Here is a 26,415-nt window from a genome sequence, read left to right as displayed (position 1 = left end):
ATCTCATTATAAAATAGTGCTTGACTTTCCTCACTATAAAATAATGCCAGTGTAGAATGTGCACCTCAGCGCTAGCGCTCCTGAGAGGCAAGCGGCCTGGGGGGTTAATACAGCAACTTGATTGTCCTAAGGCGCATCAATTGTCTAACACGAATGTTAAAAGCGTCGTAATATTCGTCCTCAAGGAAACCCATATTTCACCATTTTGACTCAAGTTTTCAAACTCCTTTCCTATGACCACCCCAGGTTCTAGTGTTTACGAGGAACACCCTGTGTGAAAACTTGGCCCTGCCGGTCACTTTGGAGAATCTGGGCAGTTGCAGGGCTTTGCTCTCTTTCAGAACTGCAGTCTCTGCTGATTAGGCTTGGGTACCCTTAGTTTAAGTCAAGCCTGATCCACTGACAGCCTGTCTAGGGAAGAGGTAGACTGTCCTTGGAGCACGGACCTTCTCCTCCATCCCCGGCTGGACTCGAGGGAGCCGACAGTGGGGTTGGGACGAGCCAGCCCTCAGCAGGGAAGACATAGGCCGCCTGGTTGGCCATGGAGTACGTGGTCAGCACCGCGGTGCACAGAGGCCCCCGCAGCTGGGCCAGCTGCTCCCAGAGCAGCGGGGAATAGCCCTTCTGATTGTACACATTAACTATGTTCTGATAAATGGCCTCAGACATAGAGCGCAGGGCGGTCAAGAGGCTTTTCCGAAGTGGAGGCGGCTGGTCTCCTGGGGACCTGGATCTGGGCCTCTTGCTGCGCCCGGGGCGCCTCCTCTGGGACCTCCTGGGGCGGGCATCCCGGATTTCTTCACTCTTCCTGCTGTGGCCAGAGTCAAGGACCTTCTGTTTCTTCTTTTCCAAAGTCGCACTGCGCTCATCTGGAGAGGCCCCTGCGGAGCAAGCATGTAGGTGAGAGACCTGCCACATTGATTCTCATGGACCCCCATTCCCAGGATCTCACAATGTCCCTTCCGTAAACCCCATCTCTCTCCTGCTCCTGCCCTGCCCCCTCAGCTCTAGAATGAGGTGATGCTATGCCCACCTTGGGCCCTCCAATGCTCCCTGGATCCCAGAGTCTCCAAACGGCTTCAGCCATTGAACACGGCCCTATGTGCCCACACACTGGATAGGTTCCCTGCTTTTCTCTCTGTACACCTGGGGACCCAAAAGCAAGATCCTACCTGTTCTCTCGCAGGTGCCGTCCCTGGAATTGAGCTTCCTCTTCCTGGAGCTCTCCGGACTGGAGCCGCGTTCTGCATCTGTGGATCAAGTGACAGTTTGAATGACTGCCTGCACCCGGCACGCTGGAAACCTAGCCTATCCCGGACACACAAGGAGCCAGGATCCCAACCAAAGCTCGTGTCCCAGCTGCACATCCTACAGTCCAGGATGTGCAAGGCCTGGCTGCCAAAGCTCACCCACTTCCCTGCCCAGGGAGACTGACTTACGCCATATGCCCTGTCCCTCCTCCCCAGAAAAGCGAAATCTTACCTGACAGAGTAGTGCAGCTGTTTCTGTCCTGTGTCTCGTTTTCCTTTGAATTCTCCTCATCTGTCTCGGGCTCTGACCCTGGAGAAAAAGAGGCATTGAGATGACTGTCCTCCCTCGAGGGACACAGAAGCCCTTAGTCCATCCCTAGCCTGTATTTGTGGGCAGTTCTCTCTACCGAGGGCATTCAGACACATGAACTGGAGCAATAATATGGTTCCGGGGGATCATTGCCAGAATACTCAAAGCCCCCATAGGGCTGGGGGACGTCTCCCATCACCGATCTCCAAATAAAATCCCAACAAAACACAAATTCGGTGTCCCTGATTCCATCCCTCCTTCCAGCCTCAGACAAACAGCCCAGGACCCTATCTGGCCTTTGGTCGTGGCTGTCTCTTCACTGGGAAGAGAATGTCTTGCCTTTTTCTTGGGATAGTTTGTCCTCCGCATCTGAGCCTCTTTCTTCCATGGAGTCCTGCTGGACGGGAGGCTGGTCAGTGGGGTGTTCCATGGAGGGGCTGTGCGGGTGTAGGTCTTCAGTGCCCGATTCCATCTTGAAGCCCAAACGAAAGGTCCTCTCTCAGAGCGGTTCCGAGTCAGAAGTGTCCACAGGTGCGATGTGCCTGCCTTTTATTAGACCCTCATGGGGCGTGGCTTGCTCCTATTGGCTGATTGGATTCTACAATCCTATCACTTATCCCAGCCTGAGATGGTGCGAGATTAGGAACCTTGTTGGTTGTGGTTGTACGGGGGAACCTGACACAGGAAGAGAAAGTGAATCTCTGTTTACCCTTAAGACCTCTTCAAAATGTTCAATGTTTTTCCAGTCTTGAATCATACATCTCAAACTTCTCCTTTGGGTGGGGGTTAGGTGGGACATGGAGATGATAGACTTGAATGCAAATCGTAGAATTATGTATTTGTCTAATAAATAAGTTGGAAGCCATCAAATCAGTTCTAGGAAGTAATCGTTTAAGGATATAAAAGACAATAAAAGACTCCCAGGCTTTATAACACAAAATTATTTCAAAAAATTTTAAATATCATTTAATACCCAGTTCATATTCACATTCTTCTAAATCTAAATTACTCAAACACATTTTATTGGTTTTGATTTTTTTTAGCCAGGATTTAAACAAAGTTCCTACATTAAAATTACTTCTCATAACATTAGAACTGGTACATTTTGTCTGAAAATATCATTAAAAGCAGTTACAAAATGGAACCACCTACTTATAAGCCCCATCACTCAGAAAGAAATTGTATCCAGATATATAAAGTTTAATTTCTACCAATTCAAATCAAAAGGAAACTATTCACAATAAATTGGAAAACAATTGACAAAACAATTCACAGGTTAGTAAACTCATATGATGAAAACTATGTTACATTACATACAGCATTGCTAATAATAAAGTCAATGCAAATAAAAACACCACCAAGTTTTCACATACATACTACTAAAAAAATTCAGATGTTACCCAGTGTGCCTATGATGTGGGGAGCTGGAGATTCTCCTCTGGAGTTAGTGAGATTTTGGGGCTTAACCACTTCAGGAGATACATGATTATGCAAACTAAACCTGAAGATGCGTGAAAATGATGACTCAGCAATTCAACTTCTCACTTTCTGTTTATAACAACAAGGAGATTGCCCAAGTGTATTCATGGGAGCATTGATAGTGGAAGGAAAAACATAAATGCTCACCAATAGGATCAGGGATTATAACCAAAAAGTCCAGTGCATTGACACACAAAAATTACAAACAGTGGTGAAACACAATGAACTATAGGTACATGTGTAAAAAGGAGATTTTTCCAAAACAATTGGGAGAAAAGTCCTGACAAAATATTAGACAGTATAAGGACATGTGTATAAATATTTTACATTTGCAGAAAATGATATATGGTGTTCAAAGTATGTACATATATGTTAGAATTTCTTAAAATTTTGGGAATGAGAAATATCAAATTATAGTTGATTGTATCAGATATATACATATGTGATCAAATCAAAATGCAGAAGAAAAGTAACCAGGAAATAAGTATCTCTTAAGGTCTTGTGGGTGAGAGACCGGCCACATCAATTCCCATTGACCCCCATGATTAGATCTCATGTGATTGCATTGTGTTCGAGGGCAAAGGGAACAAAAATGCCCAGTGAACTGATAAGGCATCTTTTTTTTTTTTTTAACTCTTGAGTTCATGATATTTATTTTTTTAATTTTTATTATATATATATATATTCATTCTTTTTCATATTCTTTTCTCATATAGGTTATCACAGAATATTGAGTAGAGTTCCCTGTGCTATACAGTAGGTCCTTGTTGGTTATCTATCTATATATAGTAGTGTGTGTATGTTCATTCCAAGCTCCTGATTTATACCAACACCCCCCCCCCACAACATTTTCCCTTTGGTAACCATAAGTTTGTTTTCTAAGCCTGTGAGTCTGTTTCTCTTTTGTAAATAAGTACACTTGTATCATTTTTTAGACTCCACATATAGGTGATATCATATGACGTTTGTCTTTCTCTGTCTGACTTACTTCACTTAATATATAGTCTCTAGGTCCATCCATGTTGCTGAAAATAGCATTTTTTCATTCTTTTTTATGGCTGAGTGATATTCCATCGTATATATACACACCACATATTCTTTATCCATTCCTTTATTGACGGACATTTAGGTTGCTTCCATGTCTTAGCTATTGTAAATAGTGCTGCAATGAACATTGGGGTGCATGTGTATTTTCTAAGTATGGCTTTGAGAAGGCATCTTGAGACCAAGAAAGGAGGGAAGGACCTTTACCTAATCAATGGATCCATGTATGATAGTGTAACTTACTCACAGGGTGGGATCTAGATCAGGCTGACAACGATAAGATCTGGAAGTTTTCACAGCTGCGTTCCGCACCACCCAGGGCCCATTCCAGAATTTTATAGTTAACCTAGGGTATCGGGGTAGGTGCTTGGAAACAGGATGAACTTTCCTAAGTTAAGATTTATGGGCAGGTAACTAGTCTTCTGGGCACCGAGAATCCATCATGGAGAGTTTTCATTATTGCTTGGGGACTAACAGTATAGAGTTATGCTCACAGCCGTACATATTGAATTGGTTAGGTTAGCACTGGGGCTTGAACAGGGCATCCTGAAACAACAGAAAGTCTAGCTGGATAGGGAAACTTCCCCTCATGTTTTCTCATCTATTCTGGAAGCCTCATTGTTTCCCATGGAGTTTTCTGAGCATCCACAATCTGACCTGATAAGGACAGTTGAGTTATTATCAGCGTTAGAAACATTTTTTTTTTTTTTTTTTTTTTTTTTTTGCGGTACGCGGGCCTCTCACTGTTGTGGCCTCTCCCGTTGCGGAGCACAGGCTCCGGACGCGCAGGCTCAGCGGCCATGGCTCGCGGGCCCAGCCGCTCCGCGGCATGTGGGATCTTCCCGGACCAGGGCACGAACCCGTGTCCCCTGCATCAGCGCAGGCGGACTCTCAACCACTGCGCCACCAGGGAAGCCCAATCCCTTCTTTTTGTATGATCACTTACCCACATTTACTCCTGATAGGCACCCATACCATATAGACTTTGCCTCTCAGATCGAAATAGAAAATATTCTCCCAGAGTCATCCCATGTCTGCATGCTCAGTGTATGATCACAACCATGTGAGAAGGTTAGACCCTGAGATATGGGTTTGTGATTCTGTGACCTCACCTCCCCTTAGAATTGCAATCACCGTTTCACCTGTAGTGGCAATGACCCTGCAGGCTTGGGGAGTTGAGAACATTTATGAAAACCTTTTTTTTCAGAAGTTGCTAATTACCCAAACCAATTACAAGTCTCTAGGTAGTATTTGCGAAGGGATCTTGAAATGCTTGGTAAAGGCCATTTTCCATTCCTGGAGGTGAGTCTCAGTGGATATTCTGCTTTGATGACACGTTCTTCCACCCCAAAGTGAGTTCTTCCTAATTATCAGACCACTTAGCTGAACTACCATTAAATTAGGAGCAAAGAAATGAAACCAAAGTACCTGAGAAGGATTTTCAAAGAGATACAAGAAAAAGGGGGAGTATGATACCAAGAGTTCAACGACAATTAGGCTGGAATTATAGACAATATGGATCAGATCGTCAAACATGCCATTCCTTCATCTACAAGACAAACAAATGCTACTTACTCAATTCAAGAGTGCTGGCTGGTTACCGCAATCTTCTACACTTACTTTTTGTTGAATTTTCAGAAATGAGCACTGGTTGCTTTTGTGATTTGTTAAGGAACATAAAAAAATGGAGTTCAAATTAATCTTTTGGGGGTTTTTTTCTCCTACAAACAAATCTGCGTTTTATCCAGGTCCATTATCCAGTGCCTCTCAGTTTGCAAGTATGGGGTTAGAGCCATAACGGTGGACACCCTCTACCACACGTGAATTGAGCCTATACACAGACACACACAGATACACACACACAAATATAACGAAACACATGCTGGCACACACATACACACCAAATACACAGTGGCTCTTAGTGCAATGCAGAGCTCCCTGAGAAGAAAGGGACTGGGCATTTGGCCTCAGGGCATCTTCTTTTTGGAAACTCCAAGAGGTGTGCTAGTCAGAAATCTCCTGTCCCAACACCTCTCTCCCACCAGCCTGGGTGCCTATCATTGAAGACCAGGCTTTGAGGGTTTGCTCTCCTACTCCTTGGGGTTCAGCTGAGCTCTGCTCCCCTGACTGCTTTCAGAGATGCCCCTGCCATCCTCAGAGGGGAGGTCTCCCAGCCCCATGAAGCATCAGAGACCCGGTCCTGGGGGCACAGGCAGAACGTCTGTCACCATACATAGTTACAAATTTTGTGGGTGTGTGATGACGACTTTTAATATCTACTCTCAACAATTTGCGAATACACAGTTAAATATTTTAACTCTAGTCACCATGTTGTACGTATATCTCTGTGACATTTATTTCATAACTGGGAGTTTGCATCTTTTGTGCCCCCATCCCTGCAACCACCAGTCTGTCCTCTGGATCTATGAGTCTGATTCTCTTTTTTAGATTCCACATGTAAGTGAGATCACAGCGTATTTGTCTTTCTCTGTCTGCTTTCTTTCACTTAGCATAATGCCCTCAACGTCCATCCATGTTGTCACCAAAGGTAACATTCTTTCTCTTTTTATGGTCGAATAATGTTCCATTGATGTACATACACCATTTTCTTTATCCATTCATCCGTTGAGGGACACCTAGGTTGCCACTGTATCCTGGCTAAGCCAGGCTGTTCCTAACCTTGGTTTTCATGGGTGCCCAGGAGGTCAGGGTCTCCAAAGTCCTGGGTTGTCACTGAGCTAGTGCCACTGGGAAGACTGAGTTCTCATTGACAAGATGCAAAAAGAATAAGCCAGCATGTTGAGATATGTTTTTAAAAATAGGCTTTATTTTTCAGAGCTGTTTTTTTTTGCGGTACGCAGGCCTCCCACTGCTGTGGGCTCTCACATTGCGGAGCACAGGCTCCGGACGCGCAGGCTCAGCGGCCATGGCTCAAGGGCCCAGCCACTCCGCAGCATGTGGGATCTTCCCGGACCGGGTCATGAACCCGTGTCCCCTGCATCGGCAGGCGGATTCCTAACCACTGCGCCACCAGAGAAGTCCTTAGCTGTTTTTAGCTCACAGCAATAGAAGCAGAAAGTCCAGAGATGTCCCATATATCCACTATCCCCACTCATGCACAGCCTTTCCCGTAGCGACATATGCATAAATATTTTAGACATAGTGTATATTGTTAAAATTACATAGTTATACGAATGTAGTTTTAAAGTCATAGAAAATGGCAAAGACCAAAATACAGCGTATTGTTTCAGATGTACAAATTTGAGAGAAAGTGAGAGTGTGAAGGAATGGTAAACACCCAATAGAACATTGCATCCGGTCAGTGGATTGTGGGTGATGATTTGTTAGCATGTGATTAGGTTAGGATGATGAGATTAACGGGAGGGAAAGTCCAGGGGGTCCTAAGACAGTGTAAAGCCCAGCAGAAGAAGGAATTCTGGTCAGTGGTCTCTTCTCCAGGCATCCGGGCAACCACTCTCTCTCCAGTGGTTTTGTCCAGTGTCCACATATCTGGGCGGTTCTGGACAGACAGCAGAAGCGTACTTTACTTTTCATTACGGTTTATCGTCAGTGAACTAGGAGAGTGGGAACAAGCAACAGAGGGCCATTTTAGACGTTGAGGTAAGGATTAGTTCATTGTTTAATAGAATTTCTTAGCACAGTGACTGATTCACAAAATACTTCCAAAACGTTAATTTTCAATGAATGTCAGACTTTTCAAAGAATGGTCACCAAGCACTTGATTTGTGTGTGGTGGTGGGTGAGCAGTTGTGGAACCCTTTGAGCGAGGGCTTTATAAAACTATAAGCAATTTGTTCATCTATCTTTCATCCTAGTGTATTCATGAGAACTTGTTTGGAGGTGGCTGAAATTCAGGACCCTGACCCTAAGCCTGTACACAAAACAGAGCAGCACCTCAGGTGTGAAGCTCCTAGTGCAATGTGGAAGCATGAGTTATTCTACCTTATTTTATGGTTGGGAAATCCTTCCTCACTACTTGATTTTGGTCATTGAAATTTGAAGAGGAGAGCGTACTTTATTCTAGACCTTCAAATAAGTCAGCCCCGATATCCGACATAGCATGTTCTGACCCTTTCTTTCCTGTTTCTATGGCAAAGTTGTCTTTTCTTTTTCTTAATATAATTTAGTATGATAAATGATATTTACTTTTCATGACAGCCTGTGGAATAAGATATTTTCCTGTTGCATTCTATTTGTATTTCCATTAGAACCTGTTTAATTTTTAGTTAGCCAATTCCCCGTTATTTATTTTACCTTCTGTAATTTTTTTTCTGTCCTCATTTTCTTATGATAAACACTTTGGTAATTCTCCGGCCGTCCAGTGGTTAGGACTCCATGCTTCCAATGCAGTGGGCCCGGGTCAGATCCCTGTTTGGGGAGCTAAGATCCCACATGCCGTGTGGTGTGGTCAAAAACAAAACCAAACAACAACAACAAAAAACCCAGAACACTTTGGATAATTTTTTTGTTTTTTGTTTGTTTATAACGTGTCCATTTAGACTAAAGAATTTCCCCTGAAGTCAGATTTTGTCCTGCTCCTAAGTTTTGACCCAAAATGGTTTACCTGTTTTTTCTTCTTTATGATTTCCATTTGAATTTCATTTCTGATTTTAAGGAATTTGATTTCAGCGATTTGTGGCAGTGTATTTCACATTTTAAAAAATACTTAGTGCTTGCCGGCTTCCCTGGTGGCACAGTGATTGATAGTCCGCCTGCCGATGCAGGGGACACGGGTTCGTGCCCCGGTCTGGGAAAATTCCACATGCCGCGGAGCGGCTGGGCCCGTGAGCCGTGGCTGCTGAGCCTGCGCGTCCGGAGCCTGTGCTCTGCAATGGGAGAAGCCACAACAGTGAGAGGCCCGCGTACCGCAAAAAAAACCCCCAAAAAAACCAAAACACTTAGTGCTTGCTTCGGCAGCACATATACTAAAATTGGAACGATACAGAGAAGATTAGCATGGCCCCTGTGCAAGGATGCCACGCAAATTCATGAAGTGTTCCATATTTTTATACAATGGAGAGGATTTGAAAATGACTTACATTTTGTGCATAGAGCAAAATAACTGCTTTTGTAGATGGTTTCTAAATCTTATATAAAAAGTATAGTCTTGACATAACACGGTGCAATGATAATTGGTTTAGAAGCCATGAATCAGAATAAAAAAGAAAACTGATTTTTTATGAATCAGAGATTAAAAAGCAGTAAAAAAAAAACCTTAATGTTATTAAGAAATGTAAAAAAGTAGTTATATTTAATTTTGTTAAAATGGACAAAGGGGAACTCTAGATTGTAAAATATCTTGAATTTTCTTTGAGAGCTATTACCTGAATACTTTTTCCAAGTGTTTTCTGGTATATCATATAAGGTCTCTAAATATGGAATGTGCATTTATTAAGTATAATATGTTAAGTAGTTGAGGGGGAAAAATCAGAAATTTCTCTATGGCAAGATAGTCGAGCTAAGTCAGAATTGAAACACACATAATATTCCTCCACATGTCCCCATTTGAAGGGGACAGGCCTTTCCAAATGTGCAATTTGCACCTGCATTATACATTAATTGGAACTTCTCAAAGCAGGAGGATATAGTGAAACTTTGAGAAAAGTTGTACCTTTCTTCAGATGCCAGCATTGTAATTTTTTTTTTTTTTTTTTTTTTTTTGCGGTATGCGAGCCTCTCACTGTTACAGCCTCTCCCGTTGCGGAGCACAGGCTCTGGATGCGCAGGCTCAGCAGCCATGGCTCACGGGCCCAGCCGCTCCGCGGCATGTGGGATCTTCCCGGACCGGGGCACGAACCCGTGTCCCCTGCATCGGCAGGCGGACTCTCAACCACTGTGCCACCAGGGAAGCCCCAGCATTGTAATTTTTAACATTAATATTTCTTTTTCATCCTGTACATGGGATGTTATTGACCTAAAAGTTCACTCTGTCCGTGCATACCTAACCAAAATATCTCTGATGACATTCAGGTATAATGTTAATCTGTCCATATGATACATAATTCATTGTCTTGAAAAGTATAAAACTGCACCTCTAACTCCTGACCAGAGGAACATTCTCAGAGCTTCTGAGAGTCTGTCTCCTGGCTTATCATCCTCAGTTTGGTTCGAATAAAGTACTCTTTTTCTCTTCCTAGCTTGATCGTTAATTGAATTTTCATGGATATAGTGGAGAAACTTAAAAAAAATTTTTATCACCTTATTTTTAAAAAATTATTTTATTGAAGTATAGTGATTTACAAGGTGTTAGTTTCTGGTATACAGCAAAGTGATTCAGTTTGTATATATTCTTTTCCATATTCTTTTCCATTATGATTTATTATGGGATATTGAATATAGTTCCCTTTAGCATATAGTAGGGCCTTGTTGTTTATTCATTCTTTATATAATAGTTTGCATTTGTTAATCCCAAACTCCCAATCCATCCCTCCCCCACCCTACCTCCCCCTTGGCCACCACAAATCTGTTCTCTATTTCTGTGAGTCTGTTTCTGTTTCATAGATAAGTTCATTTATGTCATATTTTAGATTCCACATAGAAGTGATATCATATGGTATTTATCTTTCTCTTTCTGACCTTACTTCACTTAGTATGATCATCTCTAGGCTCATCCACGTTGCTGCAAATGGCATTATTTTATTCTTTTTGGCTGAATAGTATTCCATTTTATATATATTATATATAATATATAATTACATATATAATATTAATAATTATATAATTATTACATTATATAATTATATAATTATATATTATAATTATATAATATAATAATTATACAATTATATATAATTAATAATTATATAATATATAAATATATTATATAAAAAATATATAATTTTGGCTGAATAGTATTCCATTTTTTATATATATATATATATATATATATATATATATATATATATATATCACGTCTTCTTTATCCTTTCATCAGTTGACAGACATTTAGGCTGTGTCCAAGTCTTGGTTATTGTAAATTGTATCAACTTATTTTTCATTAATTGGTACTCTGTTCCTAGTAGAAGAATAGGTACATGTACTTTGAATAAAAGGTAGTAGTTGAGATGGTGGGCAGAGAAGAGGGATGGGACTTGACTGCATCCTGTGTGTGTTCCAGGGATGTACAAAATTCAATGGTTTCCTTTTCTACTCTCCACGGAGAAAAAGAATCCTTGGGGTAGTACTGGCAGCGATGGACCCCAGCAAACTTTCAATGGAACAGGGCAAAGCGTTCTTAAAGAAGGTTGGGATTCCACAAAGAGATGTAAGTGTGGGAGATGTTAGGTTGGGCAAATGAGATGTAGAGGGATGAGGTGGCCTCCTGGTCTGAATCAGTGCTCAGGCAGGTTCTCCTGTGCCCAGGGGTGAAATTCAGTGGTTAACAACATGAGTGCACAAAGCAAAGGGTGGTTGGAGATTTAGTTCAACCACATGGCCAATAAGTCAATCAATGAAACTGAAAATTCTGGATACTGATGTTTGTGTGAGCTTCCTGGCTGGTGAACACATTGATGTGCTAGGAGACGGACGTGTCCTGATTCTGTGTGTCAAGGACATGCAAGCTGTGTTTGGAAACCTCCCAGACCTCACCCTATGTGTATCCTTTATTATAAAACTGTAATTATAAGTTCAGCAAAAAAAAAAAAAAAAAAGAAAGAAAGAGAGAGAGAGAGAGAAAGAAAGAAAGAAAGAAAAACAAAACAAAACAAAAACATGGGTGCATGGGCATTGGCCAATGAAAATGGACATGCAATGATTAGATGGACAGGACATATGCAACAGCTCTGGCACCTCAGTTCCCACCTGGGGATCACCAGCATTCCCTCAACACTCTGATTCCACTCCTTGCCACCTGCCCCTTGGAGGTCACAAGCAAACTCATTGGGGGATTGGAGGAAAGAACTTTTCCACTCCAATTAGCATTACATTAAAGAACTCAAGAAACTGGGAGTTTTAATCTTCTGTAATCTCAAGTCTTCTTCCTGTGTTCAGAACTCTGGTTGTGTCTTGATTCTCCATCAGATCAACTTGATGACAGAGAAGTGGGTAGTTGATGCCGCTGTGGAGGTTCTGCTACGGTTTCCTCTGTTGCCGGGAGAGGATCCAAGTGCCCGCTGTGTCCCGATTAAGAAATGTCATCCTTCAGTGGTCCAGCCTCACAGAGCTTCCCAAAGACCTGGAGTCCAAGAGGAGAGGTAGGTCAAATGTCAGGCAGTGATGGGGTAGAGCCTGGAGGGTTTCCAACAGGGCACAGGTGTGCATTGTAGATTTCTGCCAGGATAGAATTTTGACTTGTGTATCCCTCAGCATAACACAGGCTTTTATTTGTGAGTTGCCTGGTGTGAATTTGCACATATATGTGAGCTTGCACAAGCATCCTCAGATTGCTTGTTCCTCTGTGGCTTTGTGCAAGCCTCTGTTGAACACAAGTATATGGTTCAGGGGTCATGTCTGAACTTTCACAGGTGTTCATTAACTTACTATCAAATCTTTGCCAAGCTTTGTTAGACGAACTGACAGGTTTTCTCAGGAAGAAGCTGTTCTGCGAAAATTGTGAGTTTTCTGAAAATATGTGGGAAAAAAATCCATAGTTGTTGTCTGCCTGTGCATTGGCTTCAATAAATATTGATAGATGCTTAAATGTTGGAGGGAGGGCCTGTCTAAAAACCCAAAACACAGGCCCAAGTTTACACTGAAATTCTCAGGGAGAAACATTATGAGCAGCCCTGAGCACAGCCAACTCGCCAAAGCCAGGCATTCCAGGTTGCAAATCTAATTTCACTGTTTGTTCATCTAGGGGTCTTATCACAGGCAGTGTCCCGTTCTGGGAGTTAGTAATGATGGAAAAAGGTCACAAATTTCCCAGAATGGGACATCACTTCCTGAGGAGAGACCAACTCATAGTGGGAACGACTTAGTGGTCAGTGAGCCCCCACATTCATTCAGAAGTAGGGGTATGATGGGCTTCTGTCTCTGTGTCTACATACTATTTTTTATTTTTTTCTTGTGTTTAGAAAACTGAACAGTCAATTCCCGAGGAAGAATGACCAGAAGCCCAAGGACATGAGGCAGATAAAAGGTCACAACATTCACAATCCGCCCCAAAGACCCGCTACGGCCCAGAATGTGAAGATGCTACAGAGGGGACCAGTGGGGCAGAAGACTCCCTTCTCAGGAGAGAAGGGTACCAAGGTAATTGGAGGCTTGGATATTTCAAGAACCAGGGTGTCTGCATGGATCCCAGAGAGTGGTTTTTTTTTTAATTAACTTAAAAAAATTAATTTATGTTATTTTATTAATTTATTTTTTATTTTTGGCTGCGTTGGGTCTTCGTGGCTACACATGGGCTTTTCTCTAGTTGTGGCGAGCAAGGCTACTCTTTGTTGTGGTGTGTGGGCTTCTCTTGTTGCAGTGCATGGGCTCTAGGCACATGGCTTCAGTAGTTGTGGCATGTGGCTCGCGGGCTTTAGAGTGCAGGCTCAGTAGTTGTGGCACACGGACTTAGCTGCTCCACAGCATGTGGGATATTCCTGGACTGGGGCTTGAACCCGTGTCCCCTACATTGGCAGGCAGATTCTTAACCACTGCGCCACCAGGGAAACCCAGAGAGTGGTTTTTACCATGGAAACGCTTGCGGGATCTTTGTTCCCCGACTAGGGAATCAAGCCCCGCCCATGGCAGTGAAAGTGTCGAGCCCTAACCACGGGTCCACCAGGGAACTTGGAAACGCCTGTGCCTTATGACAGATGTTCTTACTTATCCAAGTCAGGCTGGCCCGGTTTGTAGTATCCTCACCTGGGTGATTGGCCCGTCGGCTCCTCTGAGGAGCTACCTTATTCCCTGTTCAGTGTCTTGACATTGAACAGTGTCCCTGTTCAATGTCAAACTTGGTGTCTGTCCAGTGCACAAATCTGGCTCATTTTCATCACCTTTAGATACTAAATTCTCTTCTCCTTGATCTCTCTCGAAAATGCTCCATGGGCAGCACCATAGTATCTCGAATGTCCTGGCAGTTCTAATCCATGTCCTGTATCCCAAACCGCTATCCAACTTCAAAAATCTGTCCTTATGCAGGTGACTCTGGAACAACAAAGGGGTTAGGGGCAGCAAACCCTAGTCAGTGGAAAATCCACGTATAAGTTTATAGCCAGCCCTCTGGCCCTTTGTACCTGAAGTTCCCCACCCGAGGATTCAACCAACTCTGGATGGTGTAGTACTATAGTCCAGGTTTATGAAAAATATCTGAGTGTAAGTGGACCTGCCCAGTTCCAACCCACGTCATTGAAGAGTCAACTGTGTTAACCTTTGAAACTTGCCTGCAGGGACTACCCTGGTGGTCCAGTGGTTAAGACTCCGTGCTTCCAACGCAGGGGGTGCAGGTTCGATCCCTGGTCGGCGAACTAACATCCCACATGCCCACAGCATGGCCTAAAAAATAAACAACCATAAAATAAATAAATTTTTTAAAAATAATTTTATTTATTTATTTTTTAGATGTTAGGGGTAGGAGTTTATTAATTAATTTATTTATTTTTGCAGTGTTGGGTCTTCATTTCTGTGCGAGGGCTTTCTCTAGTTGTGGCAAGCGGGGGCCACTCTTCATCGCGGTGTGCGGGCCTCTCACTATCGTGGCCTCTCTTGTTGCGGAGCACAAGCTCCAGATGCGCAGGCTCAGCAGTTGTGGCTCACAGGCCCAGTTGCTCCGCGGCATGTGGGATCTTCCCAGACCAGGGCTCGAACCCGTTTACCCTGCATTGGCAGGCAGATTCTCAACCACTGTGCCACCAGGGAAGCCCCAAATTAATTAATTTTTAAAACAAGAAAGAAACTTGCCTGTGGTTTCTGTTGACCCCACCCTCCTCCTCCACCCCCAGATGAAATGCAGGAACTGTGGAGCCTTTGGACACTTGGCCATCAGCAAGTGGTGCCCCATGAAGTCCTGGGGTGGGGCCCTTGCTCCCCAGCCTTTGGGCTCCAATAAGAAGGAGAATCTGACACCCACGAACCCCCAGGACCTCCAGACTCCAGGGTCCGTCAACACGGCTGCCAGAGAGAAGGAACCAGAACTGAGGTGAGGAACCACAGGGTCAGAATGAGTTGGGGGACAGTGGTATCAAGGGAGACGGTCTTGCCCCTCTACTCTTTCTGTATAGATCTCTCAGGTGCAGACAGGGAGACTCAAGAGCAGCGTTCGAGAGCTTTGTGCCTTCCAGGGCTGCACACTCAGAGCTCAGTCTAGTCCTGAGAATCATGAAGGGGGAGGGCCCGAAACTCCCTTGGAATGATGCACATGGCAGGCAGAGAACCACCTGAAAGTATTCAATGATGAAACCACGGCAGGGAAGGAGGTGCTTCCCGGAAGTGAGGGCTGCCTCTGAAGTCATGGAAGGACTTGCCTTTACAAAGGTCACAGGGTCTCGGATGCCTCCCTCACCCCCAAACAAGGGCTAGGACTGGGTTACCACCGTCTTCTTGGTTCCCAGTCACTGGTGAGGGCATCCAGACACTTAAGATGAACTGTTCTGCAGGCAAGAGGGGCGGCAGAGAAATCCTCTACCACAGACGTGTCCCGAGAGACGCCAAGAGAAGAGGCAGAGACCCTGGAAGGAATCCGTGGAATCGTGTGCCTTTGTGAGGGTGAGTCCTGCCCCTGCTCCCCTGCTGTTTCTCCCCTCCATCCCCATTGTGCTTCAGTCCTATGGCCCTCATGTGTGCAGGATTATGTTAAACCCAGGCTGGATGCTAGGAGTCCTGTTACTTTTCTCCCTGTATTTCTCATATTCTAATTTTTTTCTGTGTTTTACATATTCCTTTTTTTTCTCTATGGGTCAGGTAATCCAAAATTCTGGTCCCATTTTATTTTTGTCCATTTTTTTTTATTTGAATTTTTTTCCTATTTTGTGCAAGTAGGCCAGCAAATGCTAGTGGAAGCCTTTCAGCGCATGTGTGAAGTGTTTTTTGTGTGTGTGTGTGTGAAGTGTTTTATCAGCTTCCTTCTCTGGCTTCATGTCAAGACAAGGGATCATTTAACTTGTAAATACTCCCAATTGTCCTCAAAAGGATAGTTGCTGTTGATATTCTCCACACTGCACAGGAAAATGTTTTTACCCTTGACCTCAACAACAGGCAATATGAGGAAAGTTTTCATACCATATCTGATAGGCAAAAAACTCAGATTCGTATTGTAATTTTTTCCCTTGACCACCTCTGAGGTAGGTATCTCTGCAAATGTGTAATGATCATTTGCATGCCTTTGTGAAATTTAATTTTGCATGTGTTGTCTATTTCTATTGGGTTGTTCCTCTTCCTCCTGATACAGAAAAGAATCCTAGCGTATATTGGTTATTTTCTGCCTATTAGTCTGCCAGTTTCCCTTTGTCCTAAGTTGCTTATGATTTTCCTGTTTTCTATTATGATATGGTTGAAACTGTCAGCCCTGTATTGCATGCAGTTTGATAATTCTGACTCCTGAAGTGTCTAAATGAATTTCCTCCCACAGCATCCCACCCGACCAGTGCCTGTCCAAACGTCCAGGAGGAGATCTGTCCTGGGTCCTGTTCTCACAGGTCAGCCACCAGTCAAGAACCTTAATAGGAGATGATTCTGCCCTACACAGTCTCTCAAGAAAGCCCCCGGGCTTCCCTGGTGGCGCAGTGTTTGAGAATCCGCCTGCCGATGCAGGGGACATGGGTTCGTGCCCCGGTCCGGGAGGATCCCACATGCCATGGAGCGGCTAGGCCAGTGAGCCATGGCCGCTGAGCCTGCGCGTCCGGAACCTGTGCTCCGCAACGGGAGAGTCCACAACAGTGAGAGACCCGCGTACTGCAAAAAAAAAAAAAAAAAAGAAAGCCCCTGAACTGAGTGCTTGTGGACCCAAGACATGAGGTGGATTCCAGTGCCTTGCCCACCAAGCTCTAAAGAGCTTCTGCTGGGATGCATCTTTCATGGACAAGTTGACAGCCAGCAGGCCTGATGGTGTCTCCTGTGACATTCTGCAGTCTAACAGGAAGACACTCGCCCTGGGTTGTGTCTGTGACCTCCAGGCACAGGTCAACTGTCCTGATGGGGATTCAAAGCCCAGCCCACAACCTGCCACACAACTATGTGGCCAGAACTGTGAATGTAGCATCAAGGCATGATTTGAGAGGTCATCCCAGATCCCCTCCAGACTTGCCAGAATTCCCCACAAAAGAGCAAGATTCAGCCTATCCTACAGCTCCCAGCCCACTTCTCAGTGACCTGGTCTGGGGCTGACAAGCTCTTCAGCTTCCCCTCGTACACCTGGACTTGGATCCTAACAAGCAACCCCACGTGACCAGGAAGACACCAGCCCTGATGCCCAGCTTTTTTTTTTTTTTTTTCTGGCCGCGCAGTATGGCCTGTGGGATCTTAGTTCCCCAACCAGGGATCAAACCTGCACCCCCTGAAGTGGAGGCACAGAGTCTTATGGACCGCCAGGGAAGTCCCCTGATGTCCACCTTTGACCTGCAGACTCCATCCGACTCACGTTGCCTGAGTCCAGTCGAGATGTGCGGTGTCCCCAGCACCCACCATGAATGTTTCAGGCCAGCTGGACAGAACTATCTTTATGAGACTGGACAAGCAATGGCCGAGCTCTGAATCTCAAGTGCTCTCATCTTCCTCAAGAAGTCTACACTTGTTGGTCGGAGCCCTCACATCATAGAGGAGTCTGAGGGACAGGTTCTTCAGTCCTAATAAGTGTCCTCTGTGAGGACCTCCTGGTCTCTTCCTCCCATTGACTGTGTGACCGTCCCCCTCCCCACCGCCATGGAAGGAGGCCCAACCTCAAGTCTCATGTGATTGGACGAGACTGAAAGACTGAGGATGGGAAAGATGTAGGAGCACCTGTGTCTGGTGAAGCAGCACTTCCCCACGTGGTACCTGTGCAACTTCTGGAACTCCAAGTACGACTAGGGACTAAGGGACAAACACTGCCTTTAAATTTTGTAAATTCATGTTGTATTTAAAATGGAGCTTGTGAAATTGTCATATGTAGTCCTTTGTCAGTTACGTGTATAAGAAACGGAGTCAATACAAGGAAACCGTGTTACACTGTAATGTCAGTAGAGTGCTATGAAATTCATCTGTGTGGGTGAATAAATGAAATTTGGGGAACTGGACAAAAGGCCTTTTTATGATTTTGGAAAAGGTCTGCACTTTTTAAACAATGTTTCCTGTGAGTAGAATTTTTGACGCTGAGGAAGAGTTTCAGTAGAAATTCTCTTCACCTTGGTTAATGGGAACTATTTTCTTAACCTGGACAGTTTGTTATCAAAAACCATTGCAACGTTATGTTTGATCGATTCCTTTCAATATTAATAAACTTCTCTGAAATAGAACATATATTGCAGGTGTGTTGATTTTTCCTTATCACCTCAGGTCAATTTTCTTTATTTTTTTCATCAAATTTTATTGACCTGAGTAAAGAGGACCTTGGTACCTACAGTGAAATCCAGGGCCCTGTAGCTTGTAAGGAATACAAGTTCTCAGGCATAAGCCAGCCCTCTTGAACCAGTATCTTGGTGCTGAGTGACAATTCCAGGTGTTTCATGTTTAGGTTGAAGTGTGACAAGCATAATTATGTAGGTTGATAAGCACGAAAATAAGCTGTATCTGAATTTGAACATCAGAATCACATGGTGAGTTTTAAAAAGTATAACGACTTGTGCCTTCCCCCAGAGATATCTATTTATTGGGTTTGGTTTGAGACATGGTATGAGACAATTAAAAATATGTATATTCAGATTGCCAACAAACACATGAAAGGACTCTCAACATCACTAATCATTAGAGAAATGCAAATCAAAACTACAATGACGGGGGCTTCCCTGGTGGCGCAGTGGTTGAGAGTCCGCCTGCCGATGCAGGGGACACGGGTTCGTGCCCCGGTCCGGGAAGATCCCACATGCCGCGGAGCGGCTGGGCCCGTGAGCCATGGCCACTGAGCCTGCGCGTCCGGAGCCTGTGCTCCGCAACGGGAAAGGCCACCCAGTAACCGGTTAGAATGGCCATCATCAAAAAAATCTACAAACAATAAATGCTGGAGAGAGTGTGGAGAAAAGGGAACCCTCTTGCACTGCTGGTGGGCATGGAAATTGATACAGCCACGTGGAGAACAGTATGGAGTTTCCTTAAAAAACTAAAAATAGAACTACCATATGACCCAGCAATCCCACTACTGGGCATATACCCTGAGAAAACCATAATTCAAAAAGAGTCATGTACCACAATGTTGACTGCAGCACTATTTACAATAGCCAGGACATGGAAGCAACCTAAGTGTCCATCGACAGATGAATGGATAAAGATGTGGCATATATGTACAATGGAATATTACTCAGCCATAAAAAGAAATGAAACAGTTATTTGTAGTGAGGTAGATGGACCTAGAGTCTGTCATACAGAGTGAAGTAAGTCAGAAAGAGAAAAACAAATACCGTATGCTAACACATATATATGGAATCTAAAAAAAAGAAAAAAAAGGTTTTCAAGAACCTAGGGACAGGACGGGAATAAAGACGCAGACGTAGAGAATGGACTTGAGGACAAGGGGAAGGGGAAGGGGAAGCTGGGACGAAGTGAGAGAGTGGCATGGACATATATACACTACCAAATGTAAAATAGCTAGTGGGAAGCAGCCGCATAGCACAGGGAGATCAGCTTAGGGCTTTGTGACCACCTAGAGGGGTGGAATAGGGAGGGTGGGAGGGAGACGCAAGAGGGAGGAGATATGGGGACATATCGCCACCAGGGAAGTCCTGGGTTTTTCTTTATTTAAGTGGACATAAGGATTGTAAAACACTCTGCACTTATGTATAACCTGCATCCTCTCTGGAAGGAGAGGGCAAAGATAATGCCCCACTAACCCATCCTCTCCCGTTTTCAATTTTTGGGGAAACTGCCCTGAATCAACAAGAGTAAATGGCTCTCTTCAGAGTGTGATTTCACTGGAAGCAGCAAAGGAGATGTCCCCTTTCTCCCTGTGTCATTCTGTCTCAGGAGAGCTTTTCTGTCTCTCCAGGACCTTGTCCCTAAAGGCCATGTCATCGCATTGAACTACTTCAGTCTAATCTAAGGTTTAAAAAAAAATATATATATATATATATATATATATATATCACACTAGTGCTGTTTCTTCAACGTTGAGTACCCAGGTTGCTGCAAAGAGGATTCCTTGGAAGCAGAAATAACACCCCTAAGACACCCACTAAGCACTGCAGAATAACAATATGATATTGATGTCAGCTTCAGAGTCTCAGTGAGTCTTCTGAGCTCCCCTGCTTCCAGCCCAGCTTAGCAAGCTGGAGAAAAGTGACAGCCGTTGGAATCAAGAGCCCTACAATCACCAGTGATGCTTTGATAAACAGAAAATTCGGGTTCTACAAGAAACTGTCATTGTGTTGGTCCAGGAACCTATGACTTGAATTAATGCCCTGGGTGTTCTTGATGCAGATAATCTAGAGACAAGCACTAAGAAAAACTCATCCTGGGACTTCCCCAGTGGTCCAATGGTTAGGACTCCGTGCTTCCACTGCAGGGGGCATGGGTTCGATCGCTGGTTGAGGAACTAAGATCCCACATCCCACATGCCACACAACATAGCCAAAAAAAAAAAAAAAGAAAGAAAGGAAAAACTCATCCTGGAATCTTTAATCAAAGACCCACTTGGTATGCATTTGGTGTTTTTCTGTAGCAAAATTTCCACCATCTGAGGTTATTTACCTCGGTTTTCCAGCTAAGTCAATTTGACAAACCTGGGAGTAAATCAATTTGAAGGCTATTTGTCCCCCTTTTCTATATTTAAAATTTTTTGTTTATACATGTGAATAACTATTAAAATATATACAATTGATATTTGATTTTTTCCACAGTATGGATAAATACTGTATGTATTTAAGGACACTGTATTAATTTAAGGACATTAGCACATTTATTTATAATAAGGTGACAATGTTTTTGAACCAGGTTCCTTTTGCCCAACGCACAGCAAGCCAAAACCCTGAGATGTCAAGGTTTGCAGCAAAGAGAGGGTTTATCCACAAGGTCGCCAAGCGAGGAGACGGGAAAACAAGTCTCAGATCTGCCTCCCAGAAAGGAAAGCGGTTTGAGATATTTTAGGGACAAAGAATAAAGAAGCAGGTTGGTCTGAGGCATGGGGGGTGTGGGGAGCCCGGGGAAAGGTGCAGTAATCATCGTTCTGTGCGGGCTTCTGCACGTTCAAAAATGGAGACACAGCACAATCTGAGGGTGGAGTTTTCTTCTCTCAGACACCAAAAGGTCACTGAGTGGACACTTGTGCATGTCCAGTTGCAGGGTCGGGGGTCCTAACCAGACTTAACTGACTCAGCTCGAAATAGACGCAGCTGACTCCACGTTCCTGGAAAATAAGTTGGGCTAACGTCTTATTGTTCAGGCTATACATGCTGCTTGGAGGACGCACAGGTCTTTGTAGCAACAATTAAAACGACCTTGATTAGTGAAGGTGGGTTACCGGTGAAATGGATTTAACTAATGATTACCCGTGGTTTCAACAACATTCTTCTTGCTGCTAAGGCTTGGTCTGTGTTGGGAGTTGAACTAAGTGTTTTACACACTTTATGTGCTTCCATCTTTCTGAAGCTGTGATTCCCAGTGTAGAGAGAGACAACACACCATGTGTTGGTTTGCAACGTCTGGTGCTTCCTGGGTGAAACCTGAAACGGGCCACTGGACCAGGAGGGGTGAGGAGAGACCGAAGAAAGAAGCTGATGTGTCCAGGTTGGTAGGTGGCGGTTTAATAAGCAAGGAAACTGACGTAGAAGGCTTGTCTTGGGCGGCCACAAGATGAGTAGATCTCCGTACCTGTCTATCAAAATCTTAAAAGTTTGAACAGAACAGGAATAAAGAGGCAGACGTACAGAATGGACCTGAGGACACAGGGAGGGGGAAGGGTAAGCTGGGACGAAGTGAGAGAGTGGCACGGACATATCTACACTACCAAATGTAAAATAGCTAGCTAGTGGGAAGCAGCCGCATAGCACAGGGAGATCAGTGCAGTGCTTTGTGACCACCTAGAGGGGTGGGATAGGGAGGGTGGGAGGGAAGGAGACACAAGAGGGAGGGGATATGGGGATATATGTATATATATAGCTGACTCACTTTGTTATACAGCAGAAACTAACACAACACTGTAAAGCAATTATACTCCAATAAAGATGTTAAAAAAAAAAGTGGCAAATCTTGAAAGGGGTCTTTGTCCAGCAAGTCCAAATTCTGGGCTTCTTCAGAGAGAATTTTTGTTAATTTATTTCCTCTTCTTTCTCTTCCTTCTTTTTCTATGAATGGTCCATGCTTTTTCTGTTAAAAAAATTTTTTTATTACTTTGTATGTTTTATTTGTTAGGGTGGAAAACCGTACCTTTGAATACTCTAATGTGCTAACACTGAAAATCAGATTCTCCCCTGTGACGGCTGACTTTATGTGTCAACTTGCTAGGCTATGCTAGACTATGGTGCCTAGCTGAGATATTGTAGTGAGGGTATTTTCCAGATGTGGTTAACGTTTAAACCAACCTGCTCCTTTCCAGGCTTTTTGGTCTGTTTTTTTCTTGCCCCTACGGTTGTCCCTTGCCCCATGCTGCTGAAGCTAATACTTACACCTTTAAATGCTTGTAGCAAAAGCTGCCTGGGAAGCTGTCCAAGTCCTGAGAATGCCCTGATTTCTGGTGAAGCAAAGGCAAACCCTTCCCCTTGTCCCTCAGGCAGATAGATCAAAACACTAAAGTGCAATTGGTTGTGAGGAGGACAGTGTAACTCCTCCTGGCAAAAGCAATATGCATTAGGAGTGTGTGCTGGCATCCCCATGACTGCCATTCATATGGAATGTTGGTGATAGAAAGCAGGCATTTTGATGCACCCCAGCAGTCTCTCAGGGCAAAGCAGTATCTTCTCCCTACATGAAGGCTTCCCCTGGCTGTAATTTTTTAAATTGTTGCAGAGTTCTGCAAAAGTTGACTCTGATAGTTTTCACTAGCTCATCAGTTGCTGGTTTTTTTAATTGAAGTACAGTTGATTCATCAGTTTTTTAATATTTTATTTACAGTTGTGGCATGCAGGCTCTAGTTCCCTGACCAGGGATTGAACCCTGGCCCCCTGCATTGGGAGTACTGAGTCTTACCCACTGGGCCACCAGGGAAGTTCCCCTATCAGTTGCTTTTGTGGAGAGATGAAGCCTTGGATTTTCATTAAATCCCTCCACCCTCTGTTTCTTCGTTCTTTTGTTTTTTAATAAAGTTACACTGGAACCCGGTTACATCCATTCGTTTACACATTGTTGGTCTGACAAAGGCAGAGTAGTTTACAAAGACTGAAATAGTTATTATTTGGCTGTATACAGAAAAAAATTGCTACTTTTGATGTAGATTTATGTTTTATCGTGTGTGTGTGTGTGTGTGTGTGTGTGTGTGTGTGTGTGTGTGTGATTATAAAATTTGGGAAATAGAAGAACACCGACAAGTCCATTTTAGGGTCAAATATTAAGCAAGGATGACACGAAATTGGTCTCAACTGGAAGAGTAACCCAGAATTCAGTCAGAGCCAGTAGGTCCTGGATTCAAAACAAGGAGAGTATGGAGATGAGGGAGTATGCTGCAATTTGGTTGAAACTACAAAATTTTATTAAATGTTAAAATATTTTCCTTTGTGACATCAACCTTGAAGGTATAGAGTGGTGAAAATTGCAGATTAAAACATTTTTTGAACTCATTAATTTTACTCAATATTCACTCATAAGTGAAAGTAACAATGTTCCCCTTGGTGGCTACTGTGGGGACTACAGGAAAAGGGTGTATTCTAAAAATGACTTGCAGTGTTAGTAATTACACATCTCAGATAGTTTTGGAAAACGACATTAAATTTCTTCCCATTCATTCATTATTTACCCTACCCCAGGAAGTAAATAGCTTGTCCTAAAGGAAATTTTTTGTGAGGACCCCAAATGCATCATGATTATGTATCCTCTACTTATATCTTAAAATTCCTAGAGGGAATACCCTGGGGGTCCAGTGGTTAGGACTTGGTGCTTTCACTGCCGTGGCCCGGGTTCAATCCCCTGGTCGTGAAGCTGAGATTCTGCAAGCCAAGCAGTGTGGCCAAAACAAAACAAAGCTTCCTAGGGATTTTTTTCTTTATGGTTTTTATTTTTAAAAGCATCAACGATCAAAAATATACACAATCAGTTTACATAGATCTTGACTTTTAAATCCTGAAAACATACACAAAAAATCTGAAATCCCAAATTATAAATGTGTACAGTAGAAACACACACCTCACCAAGCTATGTATCAATCCCGGGAATTTTCTCCATCTATTTTCTCTGCCTAATTCTGTTTGGCCCCTTTCATCTACATGAACAGCTCCATTTATTTCCGTGTCTTGCTCATTTATCACCTTTTCACACAGGCATTCCACAAACAGTTTTTATTTTATTTTATTTATTTATTTTATATAGCAGGTTTTTATTAGTCATCCATTTTATACATATTAGTGTATATATGTCAATCCCAATCTCCCAGTTTTAAATTAGCACACCCCTCACCCTCTGTAACCCAACAAATGCACTTTCATTGGACTCATCATCATATTGTATTTTTACTTAATTAGTGCTTACTTATCCCAGTTATCTTAGTCCTTTTAGGCTGCTATAATAAAAATACCATAAAAACTAAATATTTATTTCTGATAGTTTTAGAAGATAATAGGTTCTAGATCAAGGCGCCAGCAGATTCGATGTTGGGTGAGGGCCCTCTTCCTGGCTCATAGATGGTCTTCTTCTCCCTCTGTCTTCACAATATGAACTGGGTGAGAAAGCTCTTTGGGGTCTCTTTTATCAGGACACTAATCACATCCATGAGGGCTCCTCCTTCAGGATCCAATCACCTCTCAAAAACTCCAGATCCTGATAACATCAGGCTGGGTGTTAGGATTTCATCATATGAATTTTGGGAGGACACATTCAGTCCATAACACCAATAGAAAAAAGCTACTTGAGGCCAGAGAATAGGTTTTGTTTTCTGCTAGATCACTAATGATTAAAACAGTTCCTGACGGCCAATACTCCACACATATATGTTGAAGAAAAGAATAAAAGACTGACTATATTTTGTCAATTCAAAGAACAAAGTCAGTACAATAAATAAACTCTTATGGCTAAGTAAACATGTAGTTATATCTGAGACACTATAATATTGTGATTTATAATAAAATTATATATTTGGTCTTATTTCCCTTTTCTGGCACAGAGCTCCTAAAACACTTGGAATTTCCTAAGTGGCTACAAAGTTATCATTTGTTATGTTAATGAGGTGACTATTGAAAAGCACCCAAGGATTGGGCTTGGTTGCCAGGGAACCAACCATGTGATTGGTTGGAAGTTTTAGTCCCACCCCTGACCTCCAAGGGGAGTGGGGCTGAGGGTTGACTCAATCACCGATGATCAATGATTTAATTAATCGTGCCGATGTAATGAAGCCTCCAAAACCCCCTGAAGGACAAGGTTTGAAGAGCTTTGGCGTTGGTGAACATGCATTGGAGAAAGGTTTTCATTCACTGTTTCTAAGTCACTTGATTTTAAATATTTCAAGATTCCCTCTTAAATGCACTCGACTCCCAACACAAAACAATAGTGTGCTTTGTCAGGTAGTTATGGTTTTGTTTGTGAGTGAAAGATTGCCTGCAACATGGTGACAGGAACAAGGAGGTTTATTATTTCATACAATAGGATATCTAGAGGTTGCAGTTCAGGATGTGACAGCTGTCCAAGGAAGTCATCAAGGACCCGGTCTACCTCTTTCTACCTACCCTACTTTTATTATCACACAGCTTTTTTGAAAAAATTATTTTATTCAAGTATAGTTGATTCGCAATGTTGTGTTAATTTTTGCTGTACAGCAAAGTGATTCAGTTTTGTATATATTTTATATATGTACCTTTTTCATATTTTTTCCATGATGGTTTATCACAAGATATTGAATATAGTTACCTGTGCTATATAATAGGACCTTGTTGTTGATCCATTCTTTATATAATAGTTTGTATCTGCTAATCCCCATCCATACCTTCACTCCCCCATTCCCCCTGGGCAACAGAAGTCTGTTCTCTATGTCTCAGAGTCTGTTTGGGTTTTGTAGATAAGTTCATTTGTGTCAAATTTTAGATTCCACATATAAGAATTATCACACAGCTCTTATTCGCAATGTGGCAAGACAGCTGCTGTAAAAAAATGAAGAGGGGGTTTCCCTGGTGGCGCAGTGGT

At 43.1% G+C, this 26,415-nt stretch overlaps 1 protein-coding gene and 1 non-coding gene across 2 annotated transcripts; one reads left to right on the top strand and one right to left on the bottom strand.

Annotated features, from left to right (window-relative positions):
• Positions 1–411: 411 nt before the first annotated feature.
• On the bottom strand, positions 412–2,032 carry LOC115847766 (protein FRG2-like-1). Its single transcript, XM_070044339.1, has 5 exons — positions 1,881–2,032; positions 1,675–1,763; positions 1,483–1,560; positions 1,173–1,250; positions 412–881 (listed from the first exon to the last, which is right to left on the bottom strand). Exons 1-5 carry the CDS (start codon positions 2,030–2,032, stop codon positions 412–414), a joined length of 867 nt encoding a protein of 288 aa, XP_069900440.1.
• Positions 2,033–9,005: 6,973 nt separating this feature from the next.
• LOC115847783 (U6 spliceosomal RNA) lies at positions 9,006–9,112 on the top strand. The gene has a single exon (XR_004037478.1). It is a non-coding gene; the product is annotated as a U6 spliceosomal RNA (small nuclear RNA).
• Positions 9,113–26,415: the final 17,303 nt, after the last annotated feature.

Source organism: Globicephala melas, chromosome 19, assembly GCF_963455315.2.
Source record: "Globicephala melas chromosome 19, mGloMel1.2, whole genome shotgun sequence".
In the NCBI taxonomy this organism is placed as follows: Eukaryota; Metazoa; Chordata; class Mammalia; order Artiodactyla; family Delphinidae; genus Globicephala; species Globicephala melas.
The sequence above is the reverse complement of the archived record's forward strand: the minus strand, read 5'-3'. Positions and strand labels throughout refer to the sequence as shown.

Excerpts from the sequence above, each read along its gene's own strand:
- LOC115847766 (XM_070044339.1), bottom strand. The coding sequence starts at position 2,032 with ATGGAATCGGGCACTGAAGACCTACACCCGCACAGCCCCTCCATGGAA. Across the intron at positions 1,561-1,674 it reads ATATTATTGCTCCAGTTCAT|GGTCAGAGCCCGAGACAGAT; the intron begins GTGTCTGAATGC and ends CTTTTTCTCCAG. Across the intron at positions 882-1,172 it reads CGGCACCTGCGAGAGAACAG|GGGCCTCTCCAGATGAGCGC; the intron begins GTAGGATCTTGC and ends CTTGCTCCGCAG.